Source organism: Haliotis asinina, chromosome 9 (assembly GCF_037392515.1).
Source record: "Haliotis asinina isolate JCU_RB_2024 chromosome 9, JCU_Hal_asi_v2, whole genome shotgun sequence".
NCBI lineage: Eukaryota > Metazoa > Mollusca > Gastropoda > Lepetellida > Haliotidae > Haliotis > Haliotis asinina.
The window spans coordinates 6,546,239-6,567,958 of NC_090288.1; the positions used below are offsets into that span (position 1 = coordinate 6,546,239).

Genomic DNA, 21,720 nt, shown 5'->3' on the forward strand with positions numbered 1-21,720 from the left:
GATGTCCAGCTAATATCACGTTCCCAACTCCTCTCTGCTATTTCCTTGCTGCATCAGGTCGTTGGTGTCTCGAGATAAATAGGGAATTGTGCATAGGTGCACTAGGATAAGATTACACTTGCTAAGCAACCTGTTCAGGGGTGACATTAAGCTGGCTAAAGGATGGCACTTTCACGTTGAACTAAAATTGAAACATCTCAAGTCTTTGGTGTCTGCGTTGAACCTTTGAGCTAAACCAAGCAGGCTATTTCATCTAATAATATTAAGAGGTCGTCGTACACAAAAACTGTTCTCAAAGACACAGTGTTCAAGGCCTCAGCAATAAAGTTTAATGGAAGGAGTTACGAGAACATTTTCAAATTGGACTCACTAGTGTTACTTACAGTGAGTTAGTGAGTTTAATTTTACGCCTCACTCAGCAATATGGCCACGGTCTGTAAATAATCGAGTTTGGGCCTGTTAGTCGAGCTGAGCTTGAACATCCATCAACGAAATTGGGAACCGGTCACATGTGTCAACCAAGTCAGCGAGCCTGACCACCCGATCCCGTTAGTCGCCTCTTGCGACCAGCGTAATCGCCTTTTATGGCAAGCATGGGGTCTATTCTAACAATCTGTGTTAGAACTGCATGTTTCTGCCCAAAGAGTGACACAGAAAAGGATACATCAATGAAGTGTCTTTAAATATTTGCCCACTGATTAAAATGAATCCTCTGAATTGTCTGGCTTTACCATAGATATTTTTCATTAGCATTGAGCTACACAGAATGTTCATTTCCTTTGGAAGACATATGAGACACAATTAATGACGTGATCTTTAAAACAATCAGTCTTATTTCAGTTACGGAGGTACCACGTTCATCGTCTTAATGGAACTGTATCAGTGACATGTAATTTGGTTAAACGGAACTGATCCAGATCATCGTCTTTATAAACCTACGATGATGTCTTTGTGGATTCGTAATGACAATTACCAGTTGTAATTGTTCAATGTGGTTTTACGAAATTAACAATGTTAAGGTATTTGCAAGTCTACCAAACCAATGGCCGGCAGCACGAACACATTCCAGCCTCCACTGGAATGTGTTCAGTTCTACCTCCAATTACATTTGTACTTGATGGCCATCATGTGCTTTCACCTGGTTTCTCATAAACACAGGAAGTTGTTTCATTGCTTTGAATTGCTGATCATGTAACATATTTGCACTTATACTTTCATAAACCAACATTGTACCACCCATCCATTATACATGACGGCTCTAACCAGATCTGGGTTTGAATCCTAGTTATAAGGTCCTGCGTACTTTAATACGTTCACGATCCGGGTCTTCAGTGACTCATGCTTGTCAAAAGTGACGACTAATAGAATCAAAGTTTGACTCGTTGACTTGTGACACATGTCATCGTATCCCAGCTCCGATACTCACGATACTCATGCTATTGATCATTGGATTGTCTAGACCAGATTTGATCATTAACAGACAGCTGTCATCCAGGTGGAGTATTGCGGTGTGCAGCGTTATGTTTCACGAAAGGGCACACTTGTCCTACCCTACATCCAGCACACGGAGAAGCTAGTCATATGAGGATTAAAGAATCTTTCATTTGAGAAGTAGTTCAGCTAATGCCTTTCTGTCTTTTCAACAACATCAGCTTTCTGCATGTCGCTAATCTACTCCTGTGGAGTAAGGTTTGGAAACAGCAGTCTTATAGTATTATCGTTATCATACATGAGGACACTAGACACAGGTAAAGTAGGTAAAGTAGGTAAAGTAGGTAAAGTAGGTAAAGATGGAAATTGCTTAGGAACACATCACGTACCAAGGGGCGATAGTAAGAATACCTCAGAGATGTATTCATATTTCGTATACTCAAATTTTAATTTTTGTGTCTAGCAACATTTACGCAGCTCCAGACTTTGACATGATCTTTCTTTGAATAGTTTAACGAACTTATCGAACTTTTCAGACAGCTTTATTTAAAAAATTGACATGATTCTTACTGAATGACCCCTTCAGCTATGCAACAGATTCCATAAGCCACAGATTAAGAACAATCCAACATAAAATCGGATGTCAATACGTGTTGTACGTTGATCTATAGTTTCAACGGGACGATCAGAACATGATTCAAGATTCGTGTTTGGTTGACGTGGGGTAGCGGAGTGGTTGAATCAATCTCTCCCGGTTCCGCCAACCCGTTCCCACTACCCACAATGTCTCACCCGACAAGATCTGGGTTAGAATTGGCCTTCAGCAACCCATGCATGTTTAAGAGGCGATTAACGGGACAGACTCGCTTATTTGTTTCACACATGTCGTCGTACCCCACTTATGAAGATCGATGCTACATGCGGGTCCAGATTCGATTATTTTCAGACTGCCGCCATACTGCAGCCATTTACTGAGCGCGACGTTAAACAAAAGGCAAAAACAAAACAAAGCCCAAAATGTCTGAGTCTTGCTGTCATATTTTGGAGGAAACGCTGTAAATACTAAGATATGCTTATCTTTATGGAAATGCCCCACACATATCCTAAGATGAATGAACTGAGCAAAACTATTTTCAACTTTAAGAGACGACAAACATGTTCGTTATCCGTGTTTGCCCTATTTTCTTTGTCCCGTTTTACAATATTAGTGTCATCTTGGCGAGAACAAATTCTCCATCTTAAAAAATGTATAAAAACACCTGTTTGCCCTGCTGCTTATGCATAGCTTTGTTACAGGTCCAAAATATGAAACTATGTCTTATGGACAAAAAAGTAAATGTCTGCTTCATTAACTCGTCAACTCGACATGCCGCACAGTTGCATGTGATGCCAATTTCTGAAAATAAAAATAATGAACACTGTTTGTTCCTTCATTCAGTCTTAAATTGCCACCCACAATATGTTTGTCAGCGCATAACATGAAGCATGTGACGTACGTGGGAGTGCAAATAAACATGCAGCAGTGAGATCTTTGCAGCCCATTCATTCTTTTTTAATACACTGAACAGCAAAAGAAACGCAACTCTGGCTTTTGTGAATTATCTGCCCTTGGTTTTCTATTTGTTACTTCCGGGAGACTGCTAGAGATTTCTACACTCTTGGCGATGGTCGTATGTGCCCGAACTTTCGGGAAATGACTGAGTATATATATAAAGGTTAGCTGCTGTGTTCAGAGTGGGGCACAACACTGGAGTCGCATCATAAATTGCTGCCAACGTTTGATCTGCATTAACCGTTGTCAGACCGCTCGCTGTGTTATATTCTGCATGACTGTTTATCTCTCCCACTAAGACTTTGGTGAGTTTGCTATATTATATTTTGTGACCCATTGCCTTAGATTTGGTCTCACTTGTATTGTATTGGAAATCAGTATTGTGAAATTGACTTTGTATAACTTGCTCTCTTTGCCAAATAATACAAAAGTTGAATGTTTTTTTTAAACTTGTCTTTGTTCTGTTTTGCTGGTTCACGGGGGATTTCTTACATCGTTTGTCACGACAAATTGTTATCCGTAACACATTTTTTCGAAACTTTCGTTTCTTTTGCTGTTCAGTATTTGTTACTATTCCCATGTTGAGATAACGTTCACAGTTAAAATAGAGAGACTGCAACATATTTTACATTAATTCCCAAACGTATCGTAAATTACCGAGAAGTGTTGGTACACCATTACGCCCTCCCCTATAGGTTTGTACAAACGATATGTATTACCGCGCTTTCTCCAACATACGGTCGTCAAAACATTACATCACCCCCACGTAGTCCTCTATGTACTCGCCTCCACATTTAAGGCCCACATAACAAAATAACATGCACATGTGTGTTGCCTTTGTTCCATTCCTTGTTTGAGAGGAATTGTAAAATATCATTAGTATCAGTCACGGGCGTCATACCCATTCTTCGGTAATGCCAGACATTAACCAGTCGCCCCCAGTTGCCACTCCGGCCTAATCACGACTACCGTAAACCGTTGCTGACAAACCAGATCTCGCTTTTTCACGTCTACTTTCACGGAAGCCAGAATGACTTAACTTTGTGGTCGTGTGGATGAGACGGGGATATTATGTCGTGTCAGCAAACGCTACTAACTGGAAATCAATGTTGGGTGTAAAGATATTTCCAAATTTAGAAACTATCTTTGATGTGATGTTGCTTTGGAACTTTAATGTCTCAAACAATGTTTTTGTTTGTTTTGTTGTGTAATGGCGCTCTCAGTTATGTTCGACCCATGAAGGTCCGGGTTACAATATTGGCCTTCAGTAACCCATGCTTGCCATGAAAGGCGATTATGCTTGTCGTAATAGACAACTAACGGGATCGGGAGGTCAATCTCGGTGACTTGGTTGACACATGTCATCGGTTCACAATTGTGCAGATCGTTGCTCATGCTATTGTCTGGTCCAGAGTCGATTATTTACAGACCACTGCCATACAGCTAGAAGATTGCTGAGTGCGGTGTAAAACTATACTCTTTCACTCAGGGATATTCCAGATATCCCTGATAATGGCGACATGAAAACTGAAACAATGTGTATGTTTGTGGTACTGTTAAATCTGCGAGTGTGTGTGCGTGTGCGTGTGCGCGCGTGTGCGCGTGTGGTTGCGTGTTGTGAAGTAAGAGTCTAAGATGATAATAAAGAGCTGAGGTCGTTCACAAGTCCAGGTTTAACCTTGGATATATTAAACGAGAGATTAAACGAGAGATTTCAGGATTTCATAACTTTCTTACATGTGCCAGCAGACTTCTGCACTTGACATTTTTCGACTCAAAACAGAAGATTTTACTTAAAAATGGCTCTTGTTTCTCGTCTAGAGTTTTAAAATCAGTGAAACATATTCTGACAAGTTTAGGGCTGCTATAGAAATGTTTAATTACGGTCAGGTTGAACGTGCAAAGTATTCAATATGTAAGACGAGACAAGACAAGGCAATCGTTTATTGTGTAAAATAGCTTAATAAAGCAGTGGAAGTCGGTAGAGTAAATGTGTGGAACAGCTAATCGAACAGTTTTCGAACTCCGTAGGCTTCGTGTTTCATATTATGACGTCACGCGATTGTTCGCGATACAATTGCTTAGCGGAGAGTTTGGCGGTTACCATGGTAGCGGGTGAATTTTTTTCCAGTTGTCACCCTCCTAAGGGAGTTGACGCGGAAACTTGTTAAAGCATTTTCCCTGAAGGTAGCATAAAAAATGATATTAGAGACATGTAAAGAATTATAGTGATCATTTAAACACGTTTTGTCACCAAATGGGAACGATGAATCCCCCATCCTCATTTCTTGAACATTTTCCCCATTGTTGGATACGTTATAGAGGAAACCTGATATACTGTACCATACCACCATGTGGCATTCGCCATTAGTAGACTGTTCCTGAAGTTCCCGAAGAGTGTTTTCGCAATATAACTAATACTTGTCATACTTGCTTTAGATGGGGTTATCAAACTTGTGGTGTATTGAGAAAGTGAGTTTAGTTTTACGTCGTACTCAGAAAATTTCCAGCTATATTACGGATAGAATTATCGTGTCCGCACCAGACAATCCAGTGATCAACCGCATGAGCATCGCCTGTTACGACAGGCATGTGTTACTGAAGAACAGTTCTAACCCGGACCTTGCGGGATGTGGGCTGGTAGGTATGGAATTAGGAATAACACTCGTGTAGAATGAGCTCTCCAAACCACTCATTAACAACTTTCACATAGAAGATACATACCACACAGAACATTGCCTGATTGCCCCTTTAAACAGTAATGATAACAAACCTGTGATAAGTCCCTGAAACGTTTGGGGATGGGCCGACTATGTATTTGAATGTGTATGAAATTTGGAAAAACACAAATAATTCCAATTAAGTTATAAAGGAGCCCCCGTAAGATGGGGATTCAGAGGAAATATATATTTGTTTATTTTAGGGTTTTAGCAATCGACTGAGTAGGCATAGTAGCTATAGATGGAACGAATCAGTTGACATTACGCGTAAAATGGCCGAGACTATTTCCTTTGATCTGCAGTGGATTGTGACACCAAAGAAACCCTTTCACCTCTATTGTTTGTTATGGACTGTGCGGTATATGCAGATACGCGAAACCAATTGACAGGTGGTGATTTGTCTTCGATTTCTTTAGACGTATGCCTTAACAAAAGCATTTAGTCTTCGTGAGGTACAAGTGTGGAAGCACCAAAACAATTTCATGTAACAAACTAGAAATAAAGCACATGTGATACACACGATCTCACCTCAGGCAAGTGAAATTGCAAAATTACCTCTGTTCACCCAGAAGAAAATGGGTACCCGGTGGGATAACTTGTGAGTCATGTGACTATAAGCTTCTAGCGCCTAACAGATAGTTTGGGCAATGATATGCCTGCTTTGACTGTTCGTGCTATGAGCATCCACTTTGTGAATGGAGTTTAGCGCAATATAAATGCACATGCTATAGTATTGTTAAAAACAGTTCAATATAAGATATTGCAAGCACTGACAGTTTCTAAATACGTAGGTTAGCATTTACTCGACAAACGAGTTGATTACATCAAAAGAGGATTACCAGCTGTAACGTCAGCTGTATATCAAATCATATAGTTAGTGAGTTTAGCTTTAAAGTGCGTTTAAAAATGTTCAATATCACATCGGAGAACACCAGAAATGGGTTTTACACTCTGTATCCATGTGGAAAATTGAACTCGGGTCTTCAGTATGACGCTTACGCTTTAACCACTAGGCTACCCCACAGCTCGTAAATACATGTAACAGAGACACACTTTACAGCTAACATTACCGTGGCGTTTGGAACCCTGTTTGAAATGGCTTTAAACATCTGTTATGAAACACGACTGTGCTTGAATGTTGAAACAGTTGTTGCCAACCAAGTGTGTTTATTTTGTCATCCTGTCATGTCTACGAAATGCCAGTCATTATCTCAGGTTATGTATTGTTTCTTTAAAGAGACGGAAAGTCGTATTCGTCTCAAATTCTTTTCGAGGTGCACAATGTACACGATATGTCTGTTTGAAACTGTATGTATTACCTCTTGAAACAGGCAGAAAGTCGAAATCAATAAAAAATCTCGGTCCCGTTACACAACGTACACGATCTGTCTGTTTCGATCATATTGTGTCTTTATAAAAGACAAATGTCAAATACGATTCTTGAGATCTATACTAAAAGAATCAGAGTGTGTGTGGTGGAATCAAAGGTCGCATGAGTGAGTCAGTGAGTGAGTGAATTTAGTTTTACGCCACTTTTACCACTGTTCTCGCTATACCATGACAAGGGTTACCATGAAAAGGGCATCACACATTGTAACCATGCAGCGATTTCAAACCCATATGGAGTGCTTTAACCACTAGACCATACAACTGCCCCTGAAAAAAAGAAGCATATTGAACTGGGATTCGAACCCACAACTACAAGCTTTTGGCATGCCTCAAGGCGGTCCAGACTGCTTGCCCTCTATTGTCTACACATATTAACTGAACTATGATATATAATTTTGAACAGCGATTGATGCTTTTTAATATAGATAAGAAAGATGTCATTTAATGGGAATGCATTCCTCTAAAATTAGTTAAGACTGTCTGCACTCTACTAAATGCTTGACGGCCAGGGATTTTTATTTAGAAATCACACTGTTTAAAGCTACAAAACCAACGTAACTGAACATATAAAAAAGTCCCTTAAACGTACATGTAGAAAAGTCACATTACACCGTATCTGAGTTCCTCAGTGGATTTGCGGAACTGTAATTCCGGATTGGTAGGAATGCCAATAACAAGCTGATTGATTGTACACAATTGGTAATCAGCTTCAGCCTGCGTCGCTTCTGGCTTGCCTCCCATTTGAAATTAAAATACTTGAAATTCTCCTCAAAACGGACCAACCCTTATTCACTCCTACATTAAACTGATGGGCATGATGTACCGTAAAACTACTCGAAGCGGCATTAAATCCTAGTGATCACTGCTGCAATCCGTTCGATTTCATTTGACACGGATGAATTGCCAACACAAAATCTAATAATTCTCCAAATCTAAATTTTTCACAGTCATATGAAATTGACAGACCAGCTCTAGTGGGTCTACGAATAAGAAAGGTGTTTAGGAAGCCATCATTATTTTGTAGGCACTTTCACCCAGTATTTAAGAGCAGGGGTTCTAGCAGTTAGAACAGCCAGTTAATCAACACGCATGTGTTGTGAAATTAAAATTTCACACGTGGTGGTTCTACCAGCACGCGACCCCCCACATATTACAATAATTCAAAAACATATTAATTCATTAAAAATATAAACAAAAATAGATGAATACTTTTACTTTGACAAATTAATCGCCGAGATGCATAATTAATAGTTTGAGAGGTGGTCAGGCATATGGACCCATTTACATCTTTCCGAGTAACCTCCCTTACATCTGATGTCGTGAATCCAAAATACGTTTTGCTGACATTTTACAAACGCTTCAGTTTGTCATACTCCTGTACATTATTCAAGATTTTAGGAAGAATCGGTTCTGTTCTGAAGACGGACCTTACACACACATGACTGTACAATGTGCAGCATGAAATAATGAAACAGTTACAATATATTCTAATATGTTTTGCCTTCGGAATTTCATAACGTTCATAAAATACTTGCATGCGTTTCGCAAATTTGGGCGAATTTTATGGATATAGTAATGGGACAGTTTGTTCCCTTTTACGTGACCACAATGACCATACCTCGCCGCACCCAGTCACTCACAAGACCACCAGGATGGACTGGGAGGCACACGTCCTTGTTTAGCTGTCACAGACGTTGAAGTCAGAAGATGCAGGAGGCCAACGCCAGAATACTGCATACTATGTGGCATCTGGATCATTGCAACGTTGAATAAAATATCACTGCGATCACATTAGACAGCAAACGAATACATTCCTTCACAAGTTGAACTGTACAGAAATACAATTATTTTCATTCAATAGTATAAAAAATACACTGGAAGAGATGAAGAGTACGCTGAATACCCAAAGTATCGATACCCAGCGCGCCGTGTAACTTTTTAGGACGGCCCAAAACTTTCCTCTCTATCCCTAGTCTCTCCTGACAATGGTCTTATGAACCCGTGTCGCCAGGTTCGCTACCACGCACAGCAAGACTAATAAAAACGTAACAATGTATTTATTCATAAATGTATTTTCCTACAAGCCATGTTTAACATGTAATGCACCATATTAGAGACGATTGTATCATTTGGATGAAGACTCTTGTTCTCTGCGGCTAGAGTCATATCCCAGAAATCCAGATACAACACTTTGTCCATGATTGGTCGAAAAGTATCACGTATAATATTGTCATAGACAGGCCCCCAGTAGTCGTCCAGTCGACCGGGCAGATCCTGCAATGCATGGGGGCCCTTTATTGCCACGGTGACGTTTGGGGCACGTGACACAAGGGACTCCACTGATTGGTAGAGACGCCGGATGTGACGTGTGAACACGCTCGGATGGAACGACACAAAATGAAGGTAATAGTGTATTATAACTATATCCCTTGAGTGGTTTGGTATTTCATCTAGGTAAACATACGTAGGTCTGTTGAATCCCCTGTTGGGTCCGCCATAGAAAGGGAGTTCGTGAGGGCCCCAAAATACTGAATAGTTGTGAAGGGTATTGACAGCTCGGCAGGGTTTATGCCAAGGCTGGCCGTCCTCAAACATCTGAGTCGCCATTTTGAGTTGGAGCAGTTTCCGGATATATACAAACCACTGTCGAGTTGTGGAATCTCCGTAAATGAGAAGGCGTCGGTTACGCAAACATCCCTCGTAGTCGGCGATAGTTTCAATGGTGTCTTTGCAGGCGGCAGGAATCCACGCCCACTTGTAGAAAAAACCAACGGGGGACACATCCCCCCATGTGTCAAACACGGGACGTTGGTTACATGGAATGACATGGTCAGTATTACCTGAAGATGCGGGCACGCCTGATAAAGAAAATATTTTTAACAATGAAACCAAACAGAATTACATGCAAGAACTGATCAATCTGTAGGTGTGTTGGTAACCTCAAATGTGCGTCGAAAATACAAGGATGGTTTCTAGTTTTAAGATTTGATGGTTCCGTCTCACATCCAAAGACTGGGCACCTTCAGATTGTTGTTGTTAAACCCCGCACTAAGCAATATTCCAGCAATATGGCAGCTGGATGTAAATCATCGAGTCTGAACCCGACAATTCAGTGATCAACAGCATGAATATCGATTTGCACAACTGATACGAAGACCACCCGATCTCGAGTGACAGTTTTCAAGTATTTTTTCAAGTTGAAATCGCGGACCACAAGAGTACACCTACATTTCCTAATTTCCATTTTGAGTCAGGAGTTTTATATCCCAGTGTTTTTTCGATGCACATTTTTGTGAAGAATCTGACAACTGACAATATTTAACTTCAGTCTAATTCACACTGTAGGGTGATATACGGACGTATATTGGAACTGTTACTCGTGTATCTTAATCATCTAAGTCACTGGCCCATTAGTCATCTCTATTCCCAATATAAACATTTTGGTTGAACTCGAGCCCGAAACTATAAAAACTGACCACTAACGCCCATCCGACAAAAGCTCACATCACTCTTGTTCTCAACTGACAATTTCAAAAAGTGCTCCCTAATCACATTTGAAAAAAATCAACCTTTCTGAACGAGAAAATATTCAGCATAATTTAAAATGAGTGACGCACATATCACGCTGAGTAACTATACTGTGTTTTCACAAAATACGACAGTCGAGATGTGATTCACAAAATGACAAATCTCAGTGTCGTTACACATTTAGTCTCTAGCTTGTTGCCCTCAGGAATTAGTTATTACAATATCGAGAACAGAAAACGTACCGTGCTAATATAATTGCTCAGGGCTGTTTAATAACCAATCTATCTTTTATCAGTTTATGACCTTGCGTTCCGCTGTCGCGGGGCATCCTTGCTTATGTGAAGCGCAACTTCATTCTGCCGAATGATGAATAACAATGTCATGTATCCGTTCGCTGCTGTCAGTTGTTTTTTCCCGATTCTAATTACACGGTTACAACAACTACCTTCCAACTGAAATATTTTACGAGCGAGAGAAATCATTTTCTAAATTCAGATCTAAGCTGTGTTTTTAGGGTGAATGTGGTCGTGTGTAGGTAGTGTATAGGGCTCTGGCTACAAATCAGTTGAGCGCGGAGGGTCATTGGATGGGTGACTGTGTTTTGCAGCCTGAGAGTTTCTAAGTCTTCAGTCCTGGCAACAACAAAGCACATGTGATACATCCGGTCTCACCTTAGTCAAGTGAGTTTGTTCAAAATTGAATCTGTTCACCCACCAGAAAAATGGCTACCCTGTTCGATAAGCAAAAACCTTCCAGCTCCTCACAGGCAGTTTGGGTATTCAGGAGTAATAATAGGCAAAAGAAATGTGCAAACGCTTTCATGTATGACACATTGCTTAAATATTTCCAGAATTTGTGACAATTGATTTAAATAAATTTACCAGTTTTGGGTTTCCTTTGCAACTCAGAAACAGTATACTTACCACCGCGGATTGTGACGGCGAGGCGAGCTTGGATTTGTGTGTGATTATTTCTAAAAACAAAAAAATCCAAGATGTTGAATAAGTTTTTATGATTAAAATTCAATGAATATTTTAGAATATAAGGGAATAAATTCATATTAAAAGCACAATTGCATCATCTAATGAGTGAGATTTTACGGAGCTTTTTGAGCAGTATTCCAGCAATAGGGACGGGTAGGGACACGAAACATGGGCTTCACACATTGTGCACATGTGGAGAATCCAAACCGGGCCTCTGGAATGACGAGCGAACGCTTTAACCACAGTGATGTTTGCTTAACGTTGCCATAAACACCACTGAGTGAAAACTTTTCAGGCCGCTTTCATGACCGCTTTGTGGAAATGAACCACGAACCATCCTGCAACGCCTAAGGGAAGCAACCCTAACCAACGAAGTCAGTGGATCTACCGAGGAACCATATCCGCATAATCTAACATAAATCACAATGGATCGTGATAATAAAAAAACCCAATATAAATGGACATAATGCTCATCATGATAACATAACAATGTATAGTCACGCAATTTTGTCACCAATTCAAAAAACCTGTTTGTCCTGATTGCATTCCAGGGATAGACGGCGCCACACGCGTACTATTGAGTATCACCAAGGGTTCACATGTAGGTTCAGCAGTTTCCATTTCAGCTTACTAAAAGAACGCAATCTCACCTTTCAATTATGACCTTTTCTGCATCGGTGAAAGGAAGATGTCCCGCGTTGTCATGAACAACGATTTGTATCCAATCAAAACAGGTGATATTTATAGATCTGGGCTCACCACAGAACCAGGGCAGACCGTAGTTCTCTGCCGTAAAGTTGCAAACTTTCCGGTACCCAAAGATTTCTGGGAACGGTAGGCAAAGAGTCTCCTCGACCTCAAGATTTCCCCCTTCAATTGCAAATATGGCGTTTATGTGTTTTATTGTTTGATGGTTTTCAAAAACTTTATAAATGATTTTCAAACGTTCTCTTGGTCCAGCAATAGCAGCTATAATTTCAGGCTGACCAGCCCAATCTGCTTTTAGAACTCCCGTATACGAGCCATCTCCGTTATCAGTCACGTGACCGGCCGAACATGCTGACTGAGCAATATCTCGTAGCCAGACTCTAACTAAATCTCCGCCTCTTTTTTTAGGCAGTCCATAGCCATCATACAAACGCACTGTCACTGTTATTCTTTCACCAGTATTATAGGTCGAACGGGTGCCGTCACCTTCTAAAAGCAAGATGGACAAGGTCGCGTTGGCACATGCCAGAGGGTCGACGTTATACACATCGGCAGAGAGTTCTTCCTCGCTCACAAATATGGGACGTTGAATATATGAAATAGGCTCCAGAGAGCTGAAAACAAAAACAAAAAAATCCTTTTTGTACACAAATTAATTTGCCAAGAATACCAGCACAGGGGTAAACAGAGATAGGTGGTGACGAGTGAACCCTTCCAGCACAACATTGTACATTTTAATTTGTTTTACAATGTCAATACATAGGATATATTTTCAAATCCACTGTACTCGATGCTCTCATACAGAGGCCATATATATCTTTAAGGGTATATATATGTTTATACACCAAAACATGGAATTGTTTGTTAATAATTTTCCTAGGTGTTTTTTTAGAACAATGTGTAAAATGTTACACGAGAAACAGTAAGAAAGAAACACACGAATATACTCAACATACACTTATACGTATCGAAACAACCACAAGAAGTATACGCCCTGTAAATGAGTTTGGATATATAAGTTACAAAGGTTGCATGGCTGAAAACAATCGGCGCAACACAGCACATCCCAAGCACAAAAGTGAGTGAGTGAGTGAGTGAGGAGTGAGTAAGTTTAGTTTTCCACCGTAGTACCTATATTGCAGCAGTCTGTAAATAATCGAGTCTGAACCAGACAATCCAGTGATCAACAGTATGAGTATTGATCTGCGCAACTGAGAACCGATGACATGTGTCAACCAAGTTAACGAGTGGTACCACCAGATCCTGTTAGCCGTCTCTTATGACAAGCATGGCGTACCGAAGGCCAGTATTCTAACCCGGACCTTCATGGGTCTTATAAATTAGGACCAAGCACAAGAATAACACCCAATGGAAAACATGACCACAAAAACATGTCTTGTCAGTTTCAGTTTTCGACCCCATCAAACATGAGCACAGCTTCTTTCATTCTTCCGTTTGCATGTTCTACGCAATGGCGTGGCGTGATCTTTATGAAAAACGAAGAAAACGGATCGTAAAACTTTTCGTTTCATGCGTACATTAGTATGACGAAACAATGGAGGCGTGGCTAAATGTCAGTGGGGTTTTATTCTTTTCACGTGTTAAAAAAATCATTTGATTTTTCATTTTATTAATGTTGCATAGAATTGCGTAAATACGTCAGAAACACCCGGAAAATAACAGAACAGGTATACACTCTGACACATAAATTAACACGGCGTCCATTTTCATACACATAGTTCAACCAGCACAACATCCTGAAACACAAGTATGTGCAGTGTTTACCATGTGTGGCAAAATGTGTGTTGTTAAATTCCAAACACAGACGCGTTTCGTGAATATGTCACAAAGGAGTGAAAAAATGTCACTTTTGGGACTCCCAATGTTGACATGACCTTTTACCCCCAATACTCAAATACCGCATCCTTCATGTAGGCTATTTCTCGCCATAATCTACAATAGACCAGTATTTTGCAAACAGGTGTATGAGTTCAACGATAAAAAGAAGAGGTTGCTTATTTACGAAAGGAGAGTTCGCGATTAGAGTAGATGTATATATTCATGAGGACCACAGCAAACATCGTAAGGTCCTCTTACACGTAGTTCCAGGCTGTGGTTACCAGGGCCACGTCACACCACATCATCAGTCGCTATTTGCGTGTATGTTCAGTGTAAGTCATGAACACTGGTATGTGTCTTGCTTCCTTTTTCATTTTGTAAGTCATAGATATGTGTCTTACCTGTTGAAAACTGTGTGAGTCATGTACATGGATATGTCTGACCCGCTTAGTTTAGTGTAAAGCTACACACGGTTACGACTTATCTAAGAGAGAGAGAGAGAGAGAGAGAGAGAGAGAGAGAGAGGGAGAGAGAGAGAGAGAGAGAGGGGAGGGAGGAAGGGGGGATCTATCCAGATCTAACGTTAAATACATTCGTATTTGCATGCAGAAGAATTCCATTCTTTGTTGACAATGCATATGTACATTTTTCTTACACCACACATAAATGTCACTGCAGTCTGATTGGCTGAGCGCTCTTCTTCTTTTCAATGCACCCCATGTACAAGCGAGGTGTATTACAATACACCCCGCTGCCAATAGCAACTCATTCGGTACTTCATGGTAGTTACCTCGAATAGCATCACGCATGATGAACGGAAATTACCGATGTTTTACGAATGCACATCGATGGAAGGGAGATAACTGTAAATCTGTTTCTCCAGTGTCGTCCGCCATATCTAGCGATAGCTACAAAAACATTGCCTCATATTCCAATAAATAAATTTTGACAAAATGTTCAAATGTAGTCACTGTGAATATTTAGAAGGGGAACTATATCGCGGCGACTCTACTACGACAATACCTACGGGAGATATAACTGCAAGATGCAAGATTCGATTAATCATTTGATTCACACAGGTTGGCTGTATGATCCGATACTCGTGCTTCCAACAGTTCAAAATTAACATTGAGGTGTTCTGTAAGATAAATATGTTGTTCACTGGTCCCTCGGGAACCATCGGTCAAGGAATTCTCAATGTTTGTTTATGTTTCCCTGACCAGTGACCAACAAATATATCACTTAAACATTAACAAAGAGATGGCGTCACATGTAGACAAAGTTTCACCAATAAAATACAAACTCTAACATGTAGCTTCGACTGATAGATATGTGTTACAATGTGTATAATTACAACGTGGTATGTGTCCTGAACGAGGGAGAGTTGACAACGTTTCGTTGTCTTTCTACATTTCAAAATTTACAGAGGTTTCATCATCAAGTAGATTAATCAGAGATGAGAACAAATTATCTCGGAGAGGTGAAGTTTCACAGTCTAGTATCACACGGTTGTCATAGTCAAAACCGTGCTTGTTACAAGCAGGCATTCTTTTGAGAATTGATTTCGTGATGAAACACTTTCAAGCATAATTACCATTACTATATACATAATTGATAGGTCGAGTTGAGTGTCGAGAAGTGTCTTACCTGCTTAGTATAGTGTAAATCATGTATTAGGATATGTCGTATTTGTTTTTTGAGATTGTCTGAACTAGTGTTGCAGAAAGAGCCGGAGTTTACTTTTGTCAATGTAGCCAATGATCTACAATCCTAAGTTTGCAATGGCGGCTTCAGACGGAGATCTTGTCATTGTGTAAGTCATGTACATGGATATATCGTACCTGCTTAGTTTAGTGTAAGTAATGTAAATGAATCGATATGTCTTACCCTCTTGTGTTGTAAGTCATGTACATGGATATGTCTTACCTGCTTAGTATAGTGTAAATCATATACACCACCCCGACTGCAGTCATTAACAACAGCCCAAGTAAGTTCCGACGTCGTTTCAGTTGACAACATCTTGAAACGGCGCACGACATCATCCTATGAAATATAGTCACAAACAACGTAAGCAAAACGAATTCTCATCCTTACGCTTGCTGTAAAACAGACATACCGACTGTTGGACATTTCAGTCGGAGGAAGAAAAACAAGTTCAAAACACAGCACTTCACATTCTAAACATTCTCAAAGAACTCACGGCAGTCCAAAACTAACCTGTCGTAGTGTTCATCCGTTCACGACCCCGTCATCACATTAATATGTCCATTTAAATCATAAAAAGGTCTCAATTATAAACTCTGTATCCTTAAAAAACGCAAAACCATAGGGAAACACGGTTTAACTAGCTTCGTTTGCATCCTGACAAATATTCACAAGTTGTGAGCCACATGAGCCCATCTACTCTCACTGAACAAATGTACACACCGTCACGGATGGGTTGTGTGTTAAAACGGAAACGTTAGTTGTCTTGTCTTGACAACCTCCTCTGTGTTGGGTTTGCTGTCACAGTCATCCATCATCATCACTGTCTGTGAACAACTCAGCTCCTGTCGTGACTAATTATTCATACCTGCACGCATGCATGGGTGATGTAATCTGGAAAATACTGTGTGAACCAGTTGCACATAAGAATACCATGCTTACCATGGATTATGTTTAGTCCTTAGCCTCTTCTGCACTTCGTGCAAATTTAATTCAGATGTGATTTGTTGATTTGTTTTCAAGGGGGACATCGATATGAATATCAACTTGAATCGCATGAAAGACCTGACGTTTCGAGTACAGCTACACAATCGTCGTGTCTGTCATATAACAGAAACTTAGATCCATCCATACAAATCACTACTTTACATATATCACGTTTATATTTTCTTGAAAGAGTAAATTGTTTTCAACATCATTAAAAATGTAACACTAAGCTGAGACATATGATTTTTCCTATTTTCAACATCACTTGACACTTTACGTATCTAATGTTTTATCATTCAGTTCGCTAGATAATGTAAAACAATATGCAAATATTATATGCATATATACACCAAATTATTTGATCGGATTCTGGAAGTTGCTGAATCATTAACTAAGCATGCACGTTTATGGATGACAACTTCATGTTTATTGTATAGGGTGGCGTTTCGGGGAAGATACTTACACCGTTATCAAAGTAAACATGGCGACAACCAAGTGATAAAAATTTTAGTGGTACGATTTGACTACTAGCATGATAACATTAACACGACACCAATCCAGGAGCAAGCAACTATCTTCAGTTTGCCTCTCCCACAGCCTATATTATACCTTCCACAATGGGTAATTTATCATCTGACACTCTCTTAGAGTTCGTAGGTTAGATGTATGTCAAGGACACAGGCGTTTGAATGACATGTAACCTGGGCACACTCGAGTCTCTTTTGTCAGAATCTAGATTAAGGCCCGAGGCGTGTTGACATGACGTATTTCAACTAGTACATGTATTATTCCTTGGTCACGGCAATCTATACAAATCGGGCCTGGTCGCACTCGCAACGGTATGTGTGTGAGTCGACAAACAAACCGCTTTTTATCGCTGAAACACGAATACTCGTCTAAACCGCATGGCAAGACTCAGGCCTTTATTCAGTTATCATATCAGTGCACTGCTATCCAAAAATGAAAGCGCATTAAAAAATCGTTCTTGTTGTTTGAGGTTATCGGTTCCAGCTAACGGGATCGGGTGGTTAGGCTCGCTGACTTGGTTGACACATGTCATCGGTTCCCCATTGCGCAGATTGATAATCATGTTGTTGATCACTGGATTGTCTGGTCCAGACTCGATTATTTAAAGACCGTCGCCGTATAGCTGGAATATTGCTGGAAAATAACCCAAACTCGCCCTCTCAGTATTATTAACAGTATTGACAAATTAGTACAAACATTCTTGTCGTTTGAACATATCTCTCTGCAAGTAAACTGACGTTCAAAGTGTGCCATGCAAGGTATCCTCCGACGTGTGTTTATAGCACGACACTGTGGAATGTGCACAACTATGCACAAGTGTACAGACTGACATTAGAAATGCTGAAGAAGACAACAAAGCAAATTGTACGAGTACGTTAAAATGTGATCAAATTAATTTTCACACGTGTACACATTCAGTGTCACAGTCATGTAGATAAGTATGTGTTATGTGTACAAGATATTCTCCTCTTGTGTAAAAATGATTTTTTACATGTGTACAAGACAATTTCCAAATGTGTACAATTTACGTTACACACGTGAGTCATGTAATTTCCAAATATAAGTAGAGGGTGTAATTCCACATGTGTAAAATTCATTACCTTCAGAATAAAAGGTAATTTCAACATGTGTGCATGGTAGTTTCCAAACGTGTACAATTATATTTCCACACATGTGTTGAAGGCAATTTTCACATGTGTACTGATTATATGTGTTCAAGGCTATTTTCAATGTGTACACGTTATTTCAACAAACCAATTTCCACACGTGTACACGTTAATTCTCACTTGTGTACAATTCATTTCCATACGAGTAAAAGGCAATTTCAACATGCGTACAATGTAATTTTCACACGTGGAAATGACAATTTTCACACGTGTACAGATGTATTTCCATCTTGTACAAGACAAGGTAATTTCCAAGTACAAGGACTGGTAATTTCCATATGCGTTCTTTGTAATTTCCACATGTGTGTGCGATTATTCTTTCAAATGTGCAAGATTTTTTTAAATGTGCACACAGGTCCAAATGTAAATAAGGAATGCTTCAGCGTATATTAGTAATAAACTCGACATTGCCGAAACATTACTACAAACAACATGAACACTACATGTATATTGTCCTTAGTTTGAAAACGTTTAACAATACGTTGTTGATTCAATATATTCCTTTGAATTGACTACGGCATGCTGTTTACACAGTCTGAGATGACTGACAGACTTACCTCTAGAAGATCAGCTGCGTATGACCACCACAATGCTGATGTCGACTGAAACACTGTTAAGTGCTGAACAACGTTGTCAATTTTGACAGACAACATCAAGTGATATGGACACGTTTTGATGTAGATATCTGACCTTGTGTGAAAAATCTAGATATGCGCAGTTCAGATTTCAAAACATGAACTTGACACAGAAAAATCAATATCACAGTTTCGTGGCAAATGAAACACGGAAGGTCATGTAAGCAGCCTTTGATATATATATATATATATATATATATATATATATATATATATATATATATATATATATATATATATATATATATATATATATATATATATATATATATATATATATATATATATATATATATATATCCGGAAATGCAATGCGTAAAACAGTATGTGTATTTTATGGTGAAATAAAGTTCTGTTTTCACCAAGGCTATCTTACACATATGTGTTTTAATGGTGTGTTGGGGAACCGTTATGGTTGATTGTTCTCGAAGTATGAATGTAAAACTGTGAAATTGATACGCCTAGTAACACCATAGATGTTATCAGATTGCGACTTGGATTTCCTCAACAACGAATAGTTACAATAGTTTGGTTGGTATGTACAATTTCTCTCCACTCCGGGTTTTGTCTTTAGACAATGGGCTGTATGTGTGATTAGGGATAAACGGGTTTTGTCGTCACACAGATGACCCGTGTTCGATTCCCCATGTGGGTGTGCAAATGTGAAGCAAATTTCTGGTGTCCCCCGTCGTCATGTTGCTGCAATACTGCTCAAAGCGGTCAATGACCAAACTCACTCACACTTTACAAAGCCCAGTGTATGACTCGTTACGTTACCGTGGCACCGTGGCACGATACAGGGCGTCAGTGCAAAAGAATACCCAAATTGTGACTGTTTCACAAATACAAATTCAGACTGTTGCAATGGAACACTGTTGAACACTACCACTAAAACTACGTGGATATTTGATATACAGTAGAGAACACTACCTCTCTACACTATGCCGATGCTCGATATACCACATAGAACAGTACCCTCTACACCTTGGCGATACTAGTACTCGATATACAACAAAGAACATTACAGTCTACACCACGCCGATACTCGATATACAAGAAACAAGAAACCACCCTCTACACTACGCCGATACTCGGTATACAACAAAGAACACTACCTATGTACACTACGCCGATATTCGGTATACAACAAAGAACACCACCCATATACACTATGCCGATCGTCGCTGTACAACAAAGAACACCGCCCCACTGCAGTATGCTGATACTCGATATAGAAAAACACCCCCCCCAAAAAAACCCCCCAAAACAAACAAACAAACAAAAAGAATTTAAAAAATCCTGAAACAAACAAAAACAAACAAAACAACAACAAAAAAACCATAAAAAACGAAAAAACCCCAAAACAAACAAACAAAAACAACAAAATGCAAAAAAAACAAAAAAAACCAAACCAAATCAAAATAAAAAAAACCCCCCAAAACACAAGCACACCCCCAAACAAACAATACTCTCGAGACTACGCCGATGCCCGATATATAGCCCTCAACAGTTTAACTCCCCACTCATTGAATTATCGTCAAAACTCAATAGATCAACATGCACTTCGCTTTCTTTACATTGACTTTACATTCAACACAAAATCAACATTTGCGTCTGTGAATACTCAATGCCATTTAGAAAGCAGTCAAATGTACCACGTTATATCTCGGGTTGCACTTAATCACTACAGTACAGAATCTAGTACAATGCCTATTGGAGCCGTGCAATGTACAGTCATGAGAGGGGTACACAAATTCTGTTGTCTAGGCTACCAATTCTCCGACTTCCATTTTTGTGGAAGCTGAGCGGGTAGGGCGCCTGACTTGATAAAATGTCAGATAGAACACGTTGTGACGTTGCAAGAATCACTGAACAACTGGTACCGTTGATGGCATAATGATCGATATGTGATAGGCAATTGACAGCATAATAAGCGATAGGCAACAACACCTAGTGGCCTTATCACTGTGCCCCTGCGTTGACCCAACGCCGTTGATGCTGTAGATATCAATACCTGGACAATCTGGTTTAAGGCTCACACAGCTGGACATTTGCTTTGACTAACCTTCTGTCTCTGAATATGTATGTATGTATGTATGTATGTATGTATGTATGTATGTATGTATGTATGTATGTATGTATGTATGTATGTATGTATGTATGTATGTATGTATGTATGTATGTATGTATGCGTGTGTGTGTGTGTGTGTGTGTGTGTGTTTGTGTGTGTGTGTGTGTGTATGTATGTATTTATTCAGAGACTTCTCCCTTAAGATACAGTACTGAAACATGTAGGAGAAATTCCGTGTCGTGTTGCTCTGTGGGGTCTTTACTCTAACCGTTGACTGTACGTCACGAGACCTACAAGACTGTGCAATTTCATCACTTTACCAAAGTCTCTCAGTGCCATGAAACTGGCTCGAGCACAATGATTATTCACTGTACTCCTTGAATGAATGAGAAACATAACCAGGAAATAAGAGGCTTTAATGTAATCGCTCTGGGAATAAGAAAGTGATAAACATTTCCATGCAACATACAAGAAACATT

At 39.7% G+C, this 21,720-nt stretch overlaps 1 protein-coding gene across 1 annotated transcript; it reads right to left on the reverse strand.

Annotated features, from left to right (window-relative positions):
- Nucleotides 1–9,153: 9,153 nt before the first annotated feature.
- LOC137296529 (NXPE family member 3-like) lies at nt 9,154–15,820 on the reverse strand. Its single transcript, XM_067828330.1, has 4 exons — nt 15,798–15,820; nt 12,254–12,925; nt 11,544–11,593; nt 9,154–9,950 (listed from the first exon to the last, which is right to left on the reverse strand). The coding sequence occupies exons 1-4, from the start codon at nt 15,818–15,820 to the stop codon at nt 9,154–9,156; spliced, it is 1,542 nt and encodes a 513-aa protein (XP_067684431.1).
- Nucleotides 15,821–21,720: the final 5,900 nt, after the last annotated feature.

What these genes read in the sequence shown, in the direction of transcription:
- LOC137296529 (XM_067828330.1), bottom strand. Translation starts at nt 15,820, where the DNA reads ATGATTTACACTATACTAAGCAG. An exon ending in GAAAAGGTCATAATTGAAAG is followed by an intron (nt 11,594 to 12,253) that starts GTGAGATTGCGT and finishes TTTTGTTTTTAG; the next exon opens with AAATAATCACACACAAATCC. An exon ending in CGCCGTCACAATCCGCGGTG is followed by an intron (nt 9,951 to 11,543) that starts GTAAGTATACTG and finishes TTTCTTTATCAG; the next exon opens with GCGTGCCCGCATCTTCAGGT.